At 38.9% G+C, this 19,508-nt stretch overlaps 1 protein-coding gene across 1 annotated transcript in view; it reads right to left on the bottom strand.

The window, feature by feature from the left end:
• Window positions 1-19,508, bottom strand: part of LOC139944244 (uncharacterized) — a 34,411-nt gene that overhangs the window by 12,177 nt on the left and 2,726 nt on the right. Inside the window, exons 3-8 of the mRNA XM_071941219.1 lie at window positions 8,807-8,840; window positions 8,200-8,457; window positions 7,656-7,862; window positions 7,103-7,210; window positions 5,580-6,729; window positions 4,800-4,842 (exon numbers count right to left, since the gene is read on the bottom strand). Of these exons, the coding sequence (XP_071797320.1) occupies window positions 4,800-4,842; window positions 5,580-6,729; window positions 7,103-7,210; window positions 7,656-7,862; window positions 8,200-8,457; window positions 8,807-8,840 (1,800 nt within the window). The remainder of the gene's footprint in view (window positions 1-4,799; window positions 4,843-5,579; window positions 6,730-7,102; window positions 7,211-7,655; window positions 7,863-8,199; window positions 8,458-8,806; window positions 8,841-19,508) is intronic.

The raw sequence follows: 19,508 nt of genomic DNA, 5'->3' as shown, positions 1-19,508 counted from the left end.
AGGTTATTAATTTCTCACCAAATAATTAAAGACTTCACTGAATTGCTTTTTATTATGCATCTGAAAGCACACATAGTAATGCACAAAATTTCACAGGTTTGTTATTTTATGCATGTTGGGAGACACCAAGTGAGCATACTAGTCTTTGACAATTACCAAAGGTGTCCAGTGCCTTGAAGATAAAATAAAATTGCAAAATATATTTGAAAAAGTAAGACTGGGAGTTTGCAAAAACCGATTCCCAGGGACCTAATGCTAGGTCACTCCAGGGGCAATCCGCTTATGGGTCAATTATAGTCAATTTCCATAGGCGTCACCTTCTTGAGGGATACGGGGGTGAAAACTTTAAACCCTAATGTTCCCCCCAGAGTTTGGTGTAAAAATAGGTAAATAATTTGACAAAACCCAAGCTCGCCCAAACACTATGTGCTTCTGACTTTCTCCTGAAAACCTGTCACATCCAATTGCACATTTTGGCAAATTATGGACTGAGAATACCATGAATACTATAAACTGTTTTGGAAACATAAATTTAATTGAAATTTATGATTGTTATTATTTATTTGTTCTGGTAATGAAACCAAGGATGCCTCATTTAAGTGAGTTTAATCACTGTAAATGTATAGCTCGCAAGCCTGAGGAAACCCTGTAAACAATGCAAGGGTGTTGGCTTTAACAGGAACCAGAAACACCTGGGTTAAGCCCTACTCTTCCATCTGTAAGTGTCCTGCAGCCGATAATGAAACGCTAGGATTTAACTGGAGTTACATGTAGGACAAGTAACTCATCCAACTTAGGGTTAATCAAGGCTGGGACTCGTCGAAAGTCCTAAGATTAAACCTAAGTTAGGAAGAGGTTGGTGTAATCGACGGCTGGGTTCTTTTACAGGCCAGGCACTACCAAATCTAGTCCACATGACCTACATGTACATGGCTTAATATCCCATCCAAAGGACACAGCAATTAATGCTTAAATGTTTCATGACAAAGCAAATATGGTTTTAGTATCTTTCTCAAGGACAAAAGTGCCCGACCAGGTGCGACTCGAACCTACTCTGCTGATCAGAATTACCAGAGTTTGAGTCCAATGCTCGTAGCTACTTGGCCACTACAAGCCACCCATAAAACTGTAACTTGTCAATTATTTCGTTTAGTCATCGTTAATAATACAGCTCAATTCCTTTTTTAGACTGAGGAAGGATCCTTTTGAGCACCTCTAGGGAGATTGCACTAAAGGGAGTTTTATGGGAGGTGGAAACTCAACTGGATACATTGTCCAGACGCAAACAAGCAGAGTTTACATACATGTTTCAATGAACAACCAAGGTACATACGTATGAGCCTACATGTATACTGTATGTATTTCATTTTCAAGCATTGTTTTAGAAAAAGGAATTAAGACTACTATCGAAGTAAGATACTACATGTAAATGTCTCTTCAAGTCAAACCATCAAATGTCTTTTATAATAACAAACATGTATCAACTGTTAAATACAGACCAGGCCTGATAGCCTACATGTACTTACGAAGAAACTGAAGGCGATTGCCTCCTTGCACCCTGGTCAATGCCTTGTTACCCTAAAAATGCTCCAGTAGAAGTTTACTATATCCTCACAGGGTGCCCTTTACCAAGGAGAAAATGCCTTGGTGCCCTTGCCTGGTGCCCTTGCCATGATAGAAAACGAAGCATACATGCCTGACTGACATCGATCGGCACTGACTAAAGCAAGCTGAAGTACCCCGTAACTCCCCCCCCCCTTGCCCCGGTCCCTCTTTAAAAAAGAAAACACATCCCTTACAGTGTCCAATACAGGAACACACCTTGTTTGAATGGTTTCCCCGAGGAAGCCTGGCAGCTTTGCACAGGGAAATTAAGAGTCGGATGCGGATTATTGGATACAACCTGGATTTATACAGACCGGCACCAGACTGCTGTCAGATGAAAAGAGGGAGGGGGTAACTCGGGAGAGAGGGGGGGGGGCAAGGGGGAGGGGACAGCAGAACTGGGTAACTGGGAGGGTTAACATGGGAGGGAGTTTGGGGTAACAGGGGATGAATAACAAAGAGTGGGGTAACGGGGGGGGGGGGGGGGGGGTAACATGGAAACGGAGGGGTAATGGAGAGGAGATAAAAGCCTTGGGGACGAGGTAATGGGGAGGGGTAACAGGGGAGGGTTAACAGTGGAGGGAGTTGGGGGTAACATGGATGGGGGTTATTTGGGGAGGGGCACAAGAGGGGGAGGGGATAAGAAGAGGTGGGGTAACAGGCGGAAGAGGTACTAGGGTGGGGTAATATGGAACTGAGGGGTAATGGTGAGGAGATAAAAGCCTTAGGGATGAGGTAATGGGGAGGGGTAACATGGGAGGGGGTGTAGTGAGGAAATAATAGGAGGATGGGTAATGTGAAGGGGTAACAGGGCAGGGAGTGGAAGAGGTAACAGGTTTACCAATTGGTATAATTATCATTAGACAACCAAGCAGTAAAAAAGCACTTCGCTGTACTTTTGTTCCCATTCTATTGCCATGCATGGAATGACAACAACTTGTTCTCAGTTCACACAACCTTTCCCCCAGTTAATGAGAGGCCAGCTCCTTGTTCTTGCCACAAATCAATTTTTCATATGTGTGTGAATTTTCCTTGGCAGTCGGAGGTTTGGTTGTGTACACATGTACATGTACATAGAACATACATGACCACATTGTTTTTCTTTTTGTGACAGTGTCGGTCCTCAGTGCTTCGGAATTTCCTGTCCAACCTTGGGCATACATGTACAGTATTTTCAATGCCATAAGGAAGTAAGTAAATCGCACTGCTGTGATTTGTCTATCTTCTAAAAATGTGTGAATGTGTAACTACTGTTCAATGTACACACACAAGTAATGCAAGACTGATACTTCATGGAGGCAATGAAGGCGATTGGCTCCGTGCCCCTTGGTCATTGCCTTGGTGCCCTTGAAATGCTCCAGTAGGAATTTACACTTTCCTCAAAGGGTGCCCTTTACCAAGGAGAAAATGCCATGGTGCCCTTGCCCTTTCAAACATGAAGCATACATTAACGGCATGGTAGTGTCCACTGCAAATTTTGCAGGCTGGATTTTGTTCCTGACATGATTTGAGAACCACCTCGGCCCAATTTCATAACGCCTGTAAGCACAAAAACCTGCTAAGCACAGGAAAAACTTGGTAAGCAAAAACATTCCATGAAGATGACATTGTTGTGACTGCTGCCCCACTCATTTTTTGCTTGGCAAAAGAAATTTGTTAAAAGCAATATTTTCTGCTAAACAGCTTTACAAAACTGGGCCCTGCCCCTCTCTAATAGTAATTCCAATTCATGGAATGAAAAATCTTTTCACTGTTATCGAGGCCAGCCTTCAGAAACCGCCAGTTTTTTTCAGCGATCGTAAACAAAATGTTAAAACACGACGATGCACTCGGCCACATCTGTCGCCCACACCATGGAAATACCCACTGCATGCAAAAAGTGCAGAAACAGTCCGCACGCTGTGATTGGCCGTTTATAGACTCAAAAAAAACACGCATATTCACGCACTGAAAAAGAATTGCCACTCAGTGTGCCGCACGACTGTACAATGGTGCAATGTACAGCCTTGAAGCATATTCAAACATGTATTACTTTTGCCGATTGAGGGCATGCGCGATGCGGGGCAAAGTTCATTGATAAATAAATGTTCTGTGAGTTGTTACCGATCGTAATTCTGTGCGTTGTTACCGATTGTTGAATCGTGATGATTTTATTGCAAACGTTGATCTTTAATGCCGGAACCGCTAATCACTAGTTCATGAAAATGGTTTTATTGGAAAAAGTAATATTTAGGGCCAACATTTGGGGATATGATTGTCCAAAAATGTGTGGATTTTTTTTCTCCTACGACGTAGACGTAAAACAAAACAAAAGAACTGACCGACCCTCCCGATTTTTTTAGCCAAAAAGGGCAATAAAAGTTTTGTTGTTATGCCTGTTTCTTAAAAAATTTTCATCTTTTCACACGAGGTAACATTTTACAACCATGCTACAATTTAGTAAGGGACCCTCACTAACTTACTCTGTGTTAAAGGGGCTTTAGTTTGTTTACCTACCCGACTGAACAGCATCAGTAATGTGTAAATGACGATTTGTTTACATACGCACACAGCAAATAACAAACTGGCACAGGACTTCAGCACTTGTGTACAAGTAGTTTCATTGTCCATTTAGGGACAGCCCCTGCCATTGTATAAGCCTGTGACTACCACACTGCAGTCAAATAATCGACCTTGAGCTTGGCTAACAATAACCACAATTGAATGATTATTCTATGCAAAGAATGTTGTTGAGTGGGAAAAGAAGAAAAATTGTCTGGTTGGATCAGCACACACATTCTCGACAGCCTTCATTTCAATGTAATACTATTTACAAATGGGTCCCTGTGGAATGCTTATATTTTTTGTTGAAAATGTGGCAACACTGTACATATCCCCTTCATTTAGTGGACACTATTGGTAATTACTCAAAATAATTATTAGCATAAAACCTTACTTGGTAACAAGTAATGGGGAGAGGTTGATAGTATAAAACTTTGTGAGAAACAGCTCACTCTGAAGTAACGTGGTTTTTGAGAAAGAAATGATTTTCCACAAATTTTATTTTGAGACCTCAGAATTATATTTTGAGGTCTCAAAATCAAGCATCTGAAAGCACACAACTTCAAGTGACAAGGGTGTTTTTTCTTTCTGGTCTTTGACAATTACCAATAGTGTCCAGTGCCTTTACTAAACATTTGATACAAATCACTCACCATTGATTCACAGCTCTGAGATCCTGAATGGAAGTGGTCAGTCCTATCCAAAAATAAAATACAAAGAAATACATAAATAGTTTGTACATGTATGTTCATTGAATCAAACCAGCGCGCAACAGCCAGACTCCATATAAGAATTCCATTCTATTTGTATTGTTAACAAAAATGAGGCAACATAAGTCATCATCGAAATGTGTTAAATTGCTTATTGTTAAACTTTTACCAATGTATGACTGGTGACTGGTGTACACAGAACTTGGCCCATGTGGCTATGACACATGTGTTCTGTCCTTCAACTTGTACATATTTGTTAATGTGCCTTTTTTTTAACATCTTGGACTTTTGTTATGAAGGGGTGGAACTTAATAATAACAAATACTAACAATAATAATAACACTATTTATAAAGTGCCTTTTCCTAAAGTTGCAAAACCTAGTAGATCAGTCTGAAATAAAAAACTTTAGAACACTGACTTTGTGAAAATGGAAATTTGGAAGTTGTCAATTCATGTCAATATGTAACCCACTTGCGATCGCGGATAGGGTGTAATGTCAGAGAGGTTTTAGGTCATTCTAGTGCTTACAGAGTTAACATTTTTAAATTTCTGTATTATGTATAGGATATATGAATTTTTCATCTTTTAAATGAGCAAGGTCTTGGAGGGCACATCTTTTTAACTTTTGACTTTTCCCTGGACGGCCTCTGCTTGTTATTATTATCATATTGTCCGAAGAATTCAAATCAAACAAATCAATATAAATCAGGAGGCTTTCATACCTGGTTGAACCTGGATGTGCGGGGGGCTTTGTCCTCGGTGGCAGTGGTAAAGGATTGGGAGGTAACGTTAAGCCAGGGTTGACATAAAGACTCTGCTCAGACGGCAGGTTGATGTACTCACTCTCAGCCGAACAGGACTCCATCCTTCTTACATGTAAGTACCCTTCCTTGAGAGACTCTGTGGACATGTACTCCGGCTCGACCAACTCTGTGAAGCCAGAGTGGGTCTTGGGCAGCTCAGCGGGAACAGAATGCGAGCGAATGTAGGTCGGGGTTTTCGTATCGCTTGAAGGATGACTGAAACCAGTGAGGGACTGGACGCTCGTCCGAGTGGGGCTCGTCTTCCTTGATTCCACCGAGGAACATCTTCCCCGCTCTTCTTCCGACGACAGCGACGACAAGCTCTGCGTCATGTCCATTGACGTCACGTCACTGGTTTGTGACAGAATGCTGGTCATAGAGCCTCCGCAAGAGTCACAATCATCAGTTGGCTTCATCACCCTGCTTGCCTTTTCCATATTGCCAGGCGAGATCAGCGTAACCGGTGGTTTTGGCAGCGGTAGTTGTACTGCAGATGTGACTTCCGGACAGTCTGGTTTCTTTGGAATGGGCGGCAAGGCTCTCCCGCCAGTACTAGTTGGTGAGTCCCTGGATGGCTCAAAGACTTGCTCTGAATGAATTTCGTGTAGTATACTCGTGGAGGCAGACATGCCTTTCTTCATTCTGGTGCCGGCCTTACTCTCAGTCCATGTGGGATTTCCCTGCCCTGGCAAGACATATGAAGTAGTCCGTGGTGGAATGCAAGGACTTTGTTTGTGGCGGAACTCAAACTCTCGCCTGGAGTCTGTTTCAGGAGAAACAGGAACAATTTTTATCGCGGGGACACTGAGGAACTTGGGATCTGACATCTTCCTCATGGCAGTACCACAATCGCCTTTCTGTGTTTCCAGTTTACAGGTTGGGGCTTCTTCGCACCGACATGTTTCCCCGGGCAACCGCAGATGCGGATGGTAAGTGTACATATTCTCACTGGGTGTTTGATCAGCTGGCATATTCTGAGAGGTCCATTCCGATTTACAGCTGGAGCTCGTCATCGTAGTAGGATCACTGCACACCGAGGTAGAACCATCCGGCGGTACCTTCTGGTTATCTAGGAGGCACATTGTAACAAACATCAGGTTAGAAACAGAGACCGGGCATTCAAATAATTTTTCAAGACAAATGTTCAATAAATTTAATACTAACAGGTAACAGATAAAGATGGAAGCCCAGCAGCCGATTTCGACTTAGGACGAGTAACCTATCCTAACGAAGGATTAGTTCAAAGCGTCCCAACGTCTAAGCTTGATACTAAGTTAGGTAGATTTTTAGTGAAATTGACAGAGCTGTTTTCAACAGACTAAACGCCAACTTCGGCTACACCTATGGCTAGATCAGAGCGTTTGACAGTGTTGAAGAATAGGCAGATGCGCGCAATCTAGCCGTAGCTGAGGTTGCCGTTTTGGACAAGGTCTAATTCTTACCGTTCGGACAAATGTAACTCTGACCCAAGTAACGAGAGCGTAGATTTTCCACGACTTCTTTAATCTTGGCAGCAAAGCGTTCCTTTTCAGCTTTCACCTCGTAGTAACCTGAAAACAATTTTTAATTGTTAGAATCAAGAGATGCAATATCCCTCAACAAAATAGTCTTGTCAGTGCAACAGTCCATAGACTTTGTGTACCTTTATCGCTATGGCTTTGGTTAGATCATTTCATCTGGCAACATTACACCCTGTGTCACTACAACCAGGAGCCACTACAAACACTACAGACTCTAAATACGTCATCATCACAAAAACTTTCAATCCTAAATCTTGCTCTTACAGACCTCTATCATGCTGCCACCATCTCTGTCATGTTCCTTGTATCCAATAAACAGTAATGGTTATTAATAATCTTTGTACAAAAAGGAACCAGACTATTTCTCCTTCAAGCTTCAGTTTGATTACATTGATTGGAAGGGGGAAAAAATCAAGATGAGTGCCCCATGATAAAGGTCTGTAGATACTGTACTGTGTTCCATAAAAACACTCACCACTATTGTTGTTATCCTTCATGACGTTGAAACAAAGTTTGGTGTTTTCATAGGAGATGTGCTGGATGGTGTCCAAGCACCAGCGCAGGTAGTGTCTAGGGGGGTTGAGGTAGGCCAAGCATACACTGGCCCAATTGATGTGTAGTGTCAGACCGTCCTCCTTGGTGAAGCTGTTGGCACCCTCTAAAGGTTTCACCAACCAACTCTCTGGTGGGGAGTAGAGAAAATAAGGCACTAGTTAGCTTGAGTTCTACCAGGAAAATGATCATGGCTCAATTTCATGGCTCTGCTTACCACCGAATTCTGCGCTTGCGATCACCATTCCTTGCTTGTAAGAGTGTAAGCGTAGAATGCCTAGTATTGTGGAGTATGTATGCACAGGCACAAGCCAAAATTCCCTGCTAACCTGTGAAACAGGCTTGACATACATGTAAGCACAGAATTCCTAGCTTCCGAATGTGCTGATTCTTTGCTTAAGGTACAAGCAGAGCCATGAAATTGGGCCCTGTAAGGATGCTCATTCAAGGCCAAGTCAATCACTTACGATGCTTCCAGAAATCTTTCACTTTCTTATCCCACTTCTCAAAGATGGACACTGTTTTTGCACCGTTGTTGTGGCTGTGCTGGAAGAGCAGCGTGGGGTTCTGGATGGTGATGATCGCCCAGTAGCGGGCGGGCGACTTCTTGTTGTGCTGCCTGACGGAACCTCGCTCCGTCCCGATGAAGTTCTCCTTGCTTAGTACATAGGTGTTTTTCTCATTGGCCTCTTTGTCGTCCCTGAAGAGGCGCAGAGTCAAGGAATCTAAAAAAATAAATACAAAAACAAAATTGAGGGATGAAGAATCAGGAATGAGAAAATCTTGTTTGCATTCCTTGCATTAAAAATACACAACAAGTATTAAAGGCACTGGACACTATTGGTAATTTAATAACTCAAAACAAATGTAAGCATAAAAACTTAATGGGTAACGAGCAACGGAGAGCTGTTTATAGTATAAAACATTGTAAGAAACGGATCCCTCTGAAGATCATAGTTCTTGGCTACTACAGTGAATGCTTTTCAGAGAGTCCTTGGCTTTACAACCACCACAATAAATGAAAACAAATCAAATTAAATGAATCTGCAATAAATCTAGTACTTTGAAACTTACCACCATCTGCCGACTTTTCCAGCACAGCCCATCTCTACAAAGAACAGTGGAACAAATTTACAGTTAATAAAGTAGCTACAAATTACATGCATAAACAGGAGTTACTAACTTAGCTCGAAGTAAATAAACAAATATAGGGTATGTTCAGACAGCGTACTAAGTTAGACCCAAACTGGTTTAACTTTTACGAGCAGCAGGGGGTTATAAAACCTTACTTGTAACAAGTAATGGAGTGCTGTTGATAGTATAAAACATTGTGAGAAACGACTCCCTACTTGAAAGTTTAATGCAACTGCAATGAGACTCCATGGGTATTTTGGCATTTCAAATCTTTCTTTATGTATGTTATTTGACCACCACTGAAAAGCCATCTATTGAAAGCCTATTGAGGGTATTGGCTAAATGTCTGCGGAAAACTAGGTTTGGTAACCAAATGGACATTGTGCTCAGGCTTGAGTAGTTTCTGTGTGGGATCTCAGGCGACTTAAGTCCAGGCCTGATACTTCCCTGAGGCAACTAAGGCGATTGTATGTGTGGTGTAAGAACTAAACTTACACAAGGGCTAAAGGGTCAGGCTTTTTAAAAGAATGAATGAACAGTGTGTTCTGTTGGTTGCACTACCCGATGCTAAAACATAGTCTTCGCACTGCCTCTAGCTGCTCGGCAAACTTGGTGGTTTACATGTAGTTGACATGACACTGCTCTAGAATTCATTCATTTCAATACATTTATTTCAATGTTGCCATAAAGTTACATTTGTGTACATCATTAAAGTTAATATACATGGTAATGAGTAAATAATGACAAACCACAGATGAAGTAAAACAATAACAATTTACACCGAAGTTGAGTAGATAATGACAAACAGGACAACATCTAGGCATAGGGTGAAGCCAGGCTTTTGTTCCCGTACCTACGGACAGACAAAAAACGAACAAAACAAACAAATACACCAACAGACTACCACAACACTGACTTACATACAAAACATGTACATGTATGGGTACAAAGACAAACATCATCCGGAAAATATATCATAACTTTAACTAAGAATTAAGGACTGCTTTTAATTTTTTTGCAAATTTTGACAAAGTAAGTGCAGATTTAAGTGAATCACTGAGACTATTCCAATATGTAGTACCACGTTGGACAAGACTATTTCTAAATAAAGATGTTTTGTTGAAATGGACATAAAGATTTTTCTTACGAGTACTTCGAGTATCATACGAATGAATATTTGAAGTTAAGGTAAAGAAAGAGTTAAAACAAGAGGGTAATGCATTATGGTTGTATTTATACATAAACTTACCTAAGTTAAGGCGATAAAGATCATTTAATTTTAGAAGTTTAAATTGTTCAAAAAGTGGAGCTGAATGATCACGATAACCAGCATTAGAAATGATTCGAACAGCCTGCTTTTGTAAAGTAAATAGTTTGTTACACTGAGTTGAAGAACACCCCCAAATGAGAATGCAATAGTTTAAATACGGCAGAACAAAAGAATTATAGATGGTCAATAAGATATTACTAGGTAGGAAAAACTTTAAGCGATTCATTATACCTATATGTTTAGATATTTTAATTGATACATCTTTGATATGATTTTTCCAAGTTAAATGTTCATCAATATATATACCTAAGAATTTCGTGACTTTCAGTTGATACCATTTAGAACTAAGGGAATAGATTGAGTGTATTTATATTGATTTGCACAAAATAAAACATAGTTAGATTTTAGTACATTAATACACAACTTATTTGCTAAAAGCCAAGTACTTATTTTTTAAAGTTCCAAGTTAAGGTTCTGAATTGCGGCATCTACATTATTATGACTGTACAATAAACTTGTGTCATCTGCAAATAAGCAAAATGAAATAATATCAGATGAGTTACAGATGTCATTGATGTAAATAATAAAAAGCAAGGGACCTAACACGGAACCTTGTGGAACACCACAAAAAATAGGTTGATCAATAGAATTGACGGCATTATATGAAACAAATTGTTTTCTATTTGATAAGTAACTCTTGAACAAGTCCAAGGCTATTCCACGGATACCGTAATGTTCTAATTTACGAAGCAAAATTTCATGATTAACTGTGTCGAAAGCCTTGGACAAATCCAAAAATATACCAATAGAGATGTTCTTGTCATCAATAGCTTGTGATAATTTATTAACTACATAAGAAATTGCTAGGTCAGTTGAGCGATTTTCTCTAAATCCAAATTGGGATTCAGACAAAATATTGTTTTTGTTTATAAAAGAGTTTAATCTAGAATAAATTAACTTTTCAAAAGTTTTTGAGAATATAGATACTACTGTGAAGGGTCTATAGTTTTCAATATCATGCTTCTGGCCCTTTTTATGTATTGGAGTAACTTTGCCTATTTTTAACCCGTCAGGAAAAATTCCTAACGCAAAAGACATATTGAACAGCTCGGCTAATGGCTTCGCTAATGAATACCTAGCCTGTTTAATAACAAAAGAACTTAAACTGTCACAGCCCGACGCCTTACCATGAGGAATTTTGTTAAGAATATCCACTACTTCCTCTTGCGTAAAAGGCGTTAAGAAAAGAGAATGTGAACATCTGTCATTCAGAAAGGATTCAAACGCTGTATTACACAATGGGAGGTTACTAGCAAGCCTGATGCCAATATTAACAAAGTAATCATTAAATGTATCAGCAATGTCTTTGTTATCATCTATTCTCATGTCATCCTGAATAAAACACGAGGGGTTTGGTTTTTGCTTATTCTTATTTAATAATGAATTAATTAGCTTCCATGTACCTTTCACATTGCCTTTTTCTTTATTAAATTTTGTATTTAAGTAAGTTTTCTTTGATATTCTGATTAAAGAATGTAACTTGTTTTTGTATACAGTATAACAAGATTTATTTTCTAATGTAGGGTTTTTAAGAAATTTTTTATACAAGTAATTTCTCCTTCTTATGGATTTATAAATACTATCTGATAGCCACGGAGACTTATATTTATCATAACGGCATTTGATTTCTTGCACAGGGAAATGTTTGTTATACAACGTTTGTACATGCTTCAGGAAAATATTGTATATTTCATGAATATCATTTGGAGACTTTAAAAATTTCCAATCAGTCTCATTTAGATCATCATTAAAACTGTTTACGTTATTCGTGTTAAAATCACGACTGACATATTTACGTTCAACCTGATTTTTTTCTTTAAATTGATCAATAATAAGAAATACAGGTAAGTGGTCACTTATGTCAGTAACTAAAATACCAGCAGAATGGTTTAGAAAATCATTTGTTAGTATATTATCAATTAAGGTTGCACTATAACCTGTGATTCTAGTTGGTTTGCTTATGGTGGGATAAAGCGATTGAGAAGAAAGAACATTAATAAAGTTTTGTACAGTATTATCAGTATCATACTGAAGTAGATTGATATTGAAATCACCCATAATATAACACTTTTTATTCTCAGAATTACAAAGGTTGTTGGTTGATATGACACTGCTCTAGAATTACAAAGGTTGTTGGTTGATATGACACTGCTCTAGAAATACAAAGGTTGTTGGTTGATCTGACACTGCTCTAGAAATACAAAGGTTGTTGGTTGATCTGACACTGCTCTAGAATAACAAAGGTTGTTGGTTGATATGACACTGCTCTAGAAATACAAAGGTTGTTGGTTGATCTGACACTGCTCTAGAATAACAAAGGTTGTTGGTTCAAACCCCACCCAAGTATAATGCCCGAGTGTGATTTTTTTTCCCACAGAACTCACGAAAATACCAAGTATACAATGCTATGTATTACACACATCAGTGTACATTGGTACAACCAAAATAAATATTCTTTATCCCAGATGAAAATTTAACATTAAAGTGCGTTCTGTATAAGCACAAGTACACATTCCAATTTTGAGGCAGTTTCTATAGAAACTGTCTGGAAATTGGGTTAAAGCCATTGGACACTTTCGGTAAACAGTCCAAGGCCCACACTTCGTGTATCACAACTTCTTTATATATAAAATAACAAACCTGTGAAAATTTAGGCTCAATCGGTCATTGGAGTCGGGAGAAAATAACGGGAAAACCCACCCTTGCTTCTGCACGTTTCCCTGATGTCATGACATGTGTTCAAAATAAATTTGTAATTGTTGCTATGATCGAGAATTGATATTGTTTTAATGTTTACTCAAAAATAAAGCATTCATGGAATGATATTTTAAGAGAAGTCTTTCACCATTACCTTCTGTAAACCCTGTAAGTGTAAGTTATTTGTAAATCTGTGAACTTTTTTTCTTTTCTTTTCTGTACCGAAGTGTGGCTTTAAAAAAATTATTTACATGTATGACATTTCAATAACCACTAAATTTCTGTACACTGTCCACTACCACCACTACAGAAACAACACTTCGCAAGAATAACAATTCTTTTCTTGCATTTATTTCTAAGCAAGCAAGCATGTCACAGGAATTAAATAGCACTGGCATGTTCTAATATACATGTACATAGACTCAATTATATTTCTGTCCCCCACTCCACACACGTTCACCATAAACACCCACACAAAATAATTACCAGCTTCCTCTTCTGAATCGCATCCTTTAAAACACTTTTTAAAGGCAGTGGACACTATTGGTAATTACTCAAAATAAAAACTTACTAGGTAACAAAGAATGGAGAGCTGTTGACAGTATAAAACATTGTGAGAAACGCCTCCCTTTGAAGTAGCGTAGTTTTTGAGAAAGAAGTAGTTTTTCACTAAAATATTTGAATTTGGTTTCAAGACCTCGGAATTAGATTTTGAAGTCCTGAAATCAAGCATCTGAAAGCACACAACTTCATGTGACAAGGGTGTTTTTTCTTCCATTATTATCTTGCAACTTTGACGACCAATTGAATTGAACATTTTCACAGGTTTGTTATTTTGTGCATCTACATGTATAGCCTACAATGTTGAGATACACCAAGTGAGAAGACTGTTCCTTGACAATGACCAATAGTGTCCAGTGTCTTTAATACATCTGCCTCCTTTAAATACAGTATTTGGACACCCTGTTTTTAATTTATACAAATTTGGGGCACCTTATTTTGAATTTAGACAGCTTTTGGACACCCGTTTTTGCAAATACACATTTTTACAATTTACCTGTTTACAGGTTAGAGACACCCCGTTTTGAATTTGGGGCAGTGTTGTTTTAAACAGTTTTAAGACAATATGTACGGGGTGTACTGAATTTGGACAGTGTTGTTAGTTTTATGACATTCTGTTTTGAATTGGGACAGTGTTTGTTTTGGACAGTTTCTGGACACTCTGTTTTGAATTGGGTTAGTTTTTGAACACCCCGTCGGCCCGGATGTCCCCTGCATGCAATGCCAACTTATACAGTAGTGTATCATGAGCCGATTTTGTGTGCAGTTTAATACGTGTATTTTAAGAATACTGCCCAGCCGGATTTCATCAAGGTCCACATGGTCCTGATCAGGGATATAACTTTAACTGAAAGGGGTGAGGCTCCTAGTCGGATTTACAAAGCACGTTTTAGTCGCCCCATGTGCCCCGGAACCCACCCTTGCCAACGGGAGACTATCAGCTGAAACGAGCCCATGTTTTACTTAATGAGATATCCTGCCGTGTCAATTTGAGCTATCCATGCTGCATTATGAAGGGTGAGGCGAGTGGGGGAACTGAGCAGCGCATCAAATCACTACGTTTCTCCAATGAGATCATGTTTCGTCCCAACTTTACAATCGTCCCAACTATGGTTTGGACAGGTCCTAACTCCAGTGTTACAGTTGGGGCGTCCCAACTGAGATTGGGATCGCCCACAGGATAGCCTCAAACCTATTTCCTCTGAAAAACTATACTTTTAATGGTTATAAGAACAAAAGAGAACTCTTGAAGATAACACATAAAACTCAACAAACAATTTGTTAATTCATAATAGTTTGATCTGTAAAAATGTTAATTTTCTAGGATTTTGCTATATTATGTATCAAAAAATCCCTAACTCCATACTCCCACTACATATATGCACAAGGCAAATTCAGAGATCCCCAGCTTGCTCCACTGGTACCCTGTACAATAACAACTGCCCGAACTACAGTTGGGACGCCCCAACTTGTGAACATTCAAGTTGGAATAACTACATGTAGTCCCTAACTATAGTTGGGACGATTTTTCAAGTTGAGACGGAACATGTACAATATATAGTGAATGATCCTCGTGATTAATTAAATTAAAGATAAACAGTGGTGCCAACCAGCCTGTGGTTAACAATTACTTTATTGTAAACCATGAACTTCAGAGTACACAAGATCATTGGCTCATGCATGGCTCATGGGTTTATGGGTTTACGTACAAGGGTGAGGAACAGCCATTATAGAGCAAGGATGTCTCTATTATTTTGGAATCTGACTTGAAATTGAGAAGGGACAGGTCTCTAAAGTGGGCATGGCAGAGTTCTTCACAATGTTCATTATTACGCCATGTGTAAAACATGTGAACTGCTAAACAAAACATGCATAGTAAACAACTGAGAAGCCTGAACTAAACTTTGTGCACTTTTTGCTATTTAAAAATGTATCGCATGTAAACACAATTCAATGAGAAATAATAAAATTACAAGTTATGATGAAGGCCTACATGTATACAGAAGTAAATATTCATAAATGAAAAATACCAGTTCCTGTTTTGGGTTTTGTTGTGTCTGTCTCAATTCCATTGGGCCTTAGTTTCTATCCATTTACATACTACAAACAGTCTAATAATTGTATTCCTGGACAAAGGGGAAATTTATGTACATTTGAAGCGTACAGTGTCTAGGACTATCCTTGCTCTGACAATTATCAGGCTGTAGTGCTAGTGGTGAATGGCATGGTGGGTAGCAAACATTGTGCTGCCTGTCCTAGTTTTCAATCTCAAATTCTAATTTGAGGAGAAAAAAATAAAAAATTACAATGATTTAATTTAAAGTGTATCGATAGCCTTTAAATGTCATACAAGCACACATAGGATAAAGGTTCTTTGTTTATAAATTATAATCAGTCTCATGATGATTTATTCTTTTAGAGCAAGATTGTTTTCACCTGACAAAGCAGGTTTTGCCCTTGAACTTGTTTAGTGACTGTCCAGCAGGACCAGTTTGATTTGTCATTTCCATAGTCCTTCACCTTGATCGCTTATCAGCCTGTTTCTCAAATGAAACAAGGATGCTTTTTACCATAAACTAGCCAGCCAGACTACTTGGAGCACATTTTGGCTTGTGTTTTAACTGGCATTGCGGATTATCATAAAAATAATTGGGGAAGCTAATCATCCTTACTTGCCCACATGAATGTAGAAGCTGTATTGCAAAGGACGCGGCTACAACATGTTCGCAAGGCAGGCATCGACCTTGGGTGCCAGACACATCAACCCATTTTTTCCTGACGGAGGACAGCAGAGAATCAACGCACAACTCAACTCACATGGCCCTGGCCGGGTATCGAACCAGGGTGAGAGGCGAGCGCTTTAGGCCAGCTTGCCCCCATACATTAATTGATGGACATGGTGGCGTAATGTCTTGCTTGAGTGGAGGGGGGGGGGGGGGGCCTTCCCGACGAAACAGTAATTCAAAGGAAAAGGGTGTTTCTATATTCAGGCTATGGACTGGATTATGGTGCAATAACTTTCTAAGCCGGTGTCATTATCACCAGCTTTAGACACTTTCTGGGCCAACTTTTCACAATCTGCCGCCCGCTGATAAACCTTTACCATGGGTGTACAAATTGTACTAGAAACATGAATTACATGTATTAGAGGCATGAAGCAGCGAAGAGGAAATTATACACAGTGTATGAAGTTAATGTATAGTTAGTTAGTATAAGCAATCAAACAAACAAATATTGTTACTTCCCCAACTCCCTTTAGTCCTCACTCCCTTCGAAAAAAAAAATACAACTTTGAAATTGATTTGAAAAAGCCAGCACAAGCACGTTAATCCGAAGGTCGTTGGTTCAAGTCCCGATAAACTTTGTTTTGTTCAACCACCCAAATTCTAAACATTTATCTAGTCAGTTTCCCTTCCAACATTATAATACTTTGTGGATTTTTTTACACATTTGAAGCTTTTGTTATAAAAGTATCAGATGGCTCTTGATACAAGTAGTAGACTTTCAAAGGCCTACTGTACAAGTAGGCTACACGTATAACTTTCCAAATAGATTTGAACCAGACCTCCTTCAAATCATGATCTATTTACTTTCCCTCCTGTCATTATTTTAAGTCGTTTCTTGCATTGTTGTTTCTGTTTTGGTTTTAAATATAGTTCTTTGATTTTGCCCTGCATTGGTTTTTTCTTTAAACTTTGTAATGTTGTGGAGCAATAAATAATAACAATTATAATTATATAACTTTTTAATAATGCTTGAAAAATGCTTTAGGGAAGTGGTTTGCAGTTTTTTTTTTCAGGTTTCCTGTTCACTTTTTAAGAAACCTTTACATGTGACTACACACACGATAATAAAACACTACCACAAAGCAAAGGTCGTACACAGTAATGCAACAAATATGTCTCTACGTACATGTAGCGCCTATTGTGTATTATCCACCGCATTAATTATGGGTCAGAAAAGTTGTTTCGGAATATTCCAGTGGTTTTGGAAAATATGTACAATGTCTGTGGAAATATGTTTTCATTTCAAGTTTAGACACATTTATAAAGTAAATGTACAATTTCTGATTAAAAAAAAAATTAAATTAAAAGAACAAATTTAACTTAACAGATAATGTTTTGTTTTATCATGGAGGAATATTCCACTCTTGAAAACAAAACAAATGCACACGAGCCTTGAATTAGGGTCCTGAAGGGTCACAGCAGGGGCACTTCTATGTAATTTTGTATTGGAACTTTGCAGCTACATGTAGGTCACCACAGCAAAAGCAAAGGGCACCATGGCAATTGCTTTGAGTCCAGGGATTATTTCGAGGCCTGCGCATGGTACAAAGGAGATTCAGGCCTTTTTATTTCCTGTGCTCGTCATTGCCTAGTTGCCCTATGATCTGTTTCAATTTATATACAAAAATAAATTTCCGCCATAGAAGTGACCTCAACTAAAGAAAAACTGCCTTGACCTTACAGGAACATTACACAGGTCTACTTTAAAGCTACATTTGTACAGCGGTGTACAACCCACTGGGCACACAATACAAAAAGCACATTCAGGCCCGATACTTTCAAATTGCCTTCATGCTCCTATTGTAGTCATTGCCTTGGTTCCCCTTGAAGTACAAAGTGAATTTTTTGTCATTGAACGTGTTGAAGAAGAGCCCTTTACCAAGGAAAAACTGCCTTGACCTTACAGGAACATTACGCCTACAAACATTGTAGCTTACAGCAGTGTACAACCCACATTCCTAAAATGATCAACCTGTTGCCATAAGAAAGAGAGCCATCACTTGAACATGGAAAAAAACAATTATTTGCCACGTGAGCCCTCATTAACTAACTCTGAGCAGGGAAATCACTGGCTTCCCCCTCATCTTGACAGCTTAGACGTTTGCCCCCGAATAATCAGGTCATGCATTCGAAACATTGGAAGGAGACTAATAAGTGCACATTGTTTATCATGAGCATGCAAACATCCACGTAGGTGAAACCTGCAAGAGGTTTAAAGGAAAACGCCGCCCATAATCCGTGTGTTTCCTGAGTCCAATCACTAACAGAATGTGGCCGTATAACGATAATTGTAACACGCCAATAGATGTCATCATTAATTTCCCCCAGCCCATCAGGCTTATAAATTTAAAAGGTCCGATGTTCATACACTTTGCAGAAATCCACAATTCCCAATAGAGGTTGCTAATACATTAACTGCACAGTATAAATCATGCACAAAAATTCCCTTAAAACACCCAAGGCTAAATCTGTGGTATAAAAAAAGACTTGTACAATAAAGTGGCATACGTGTACCTTGTACAGCCAAACCCATTTCCCCTTCCCCCACCCTAAATTGTTTTTTTATTATGTCTTTTTTTGGGGGGGGTCGATCTAATTTTGCACGTGAAGCAGCTTCAAATTGGTGGAATCAGGCGTTGTTTCCCCAACAGGACCTGTACTTTGTACTTGCAGATTAAAATGAATCCCACATGTTGAACTTTGTACAGGTTTATCTATCCAGCTACTGTGCACTGTCGGTACTTTTCATAAAGCAGTGTATACAGTGAACATATACCTGGCCTACATAGTTTGCAATACATTAGGCCTACATATTGTGTATTTGAAGTACATTAAAGCCATTAAAAGTTCACACATTTACAAATAACTTACAGGGTTTACAGAAGGTAGTGGTGAAAGACTTTACTTTTTGAGAAAACAGTAAAAGAATATAAATTCTCGTTAGCGAGAATTACGGATTTATTTTAAATACTGTCATGACACGAAGAAACGCGCGAATACAAGGGTGGGTTTTCCCGTTATGTTCTCCCGACTCCGATGACCGATTGAGCCTAAATTTTCACAGGTTTGTTATTTGATATAGAAGTTTGATACACGAAGTGTGGGCCTTGGACAATACTGTTTACCGAAAGGGTCCAATGGCTTTAAAAGAAAATCTGCCCACAAGTGACATGTAAAAAACATTGTTTTGTACAATGTTCTCCTGTATCAAACATTTACTCTGTGAACACTGTCATCTTACACTTTATAAATAATTCACTGTCATCTC

This window comes from Asterias amurensis, chromosome 11 (genome assembly GCF_032118995.1).
Source record: "Asterias amurensis chromosome 11, ASM3211899v1".
NCBI classification, from domain to species: domain Eukaryota; kingdom Metazoa; phylum Echinodermata; class Asteroidea; order Forcipulatida; family Asteriidae; genus Asterias; species Asterias amurensis.
This window is presented reverse-complemented; position numbering and strand designations above follow the sequence as displayed.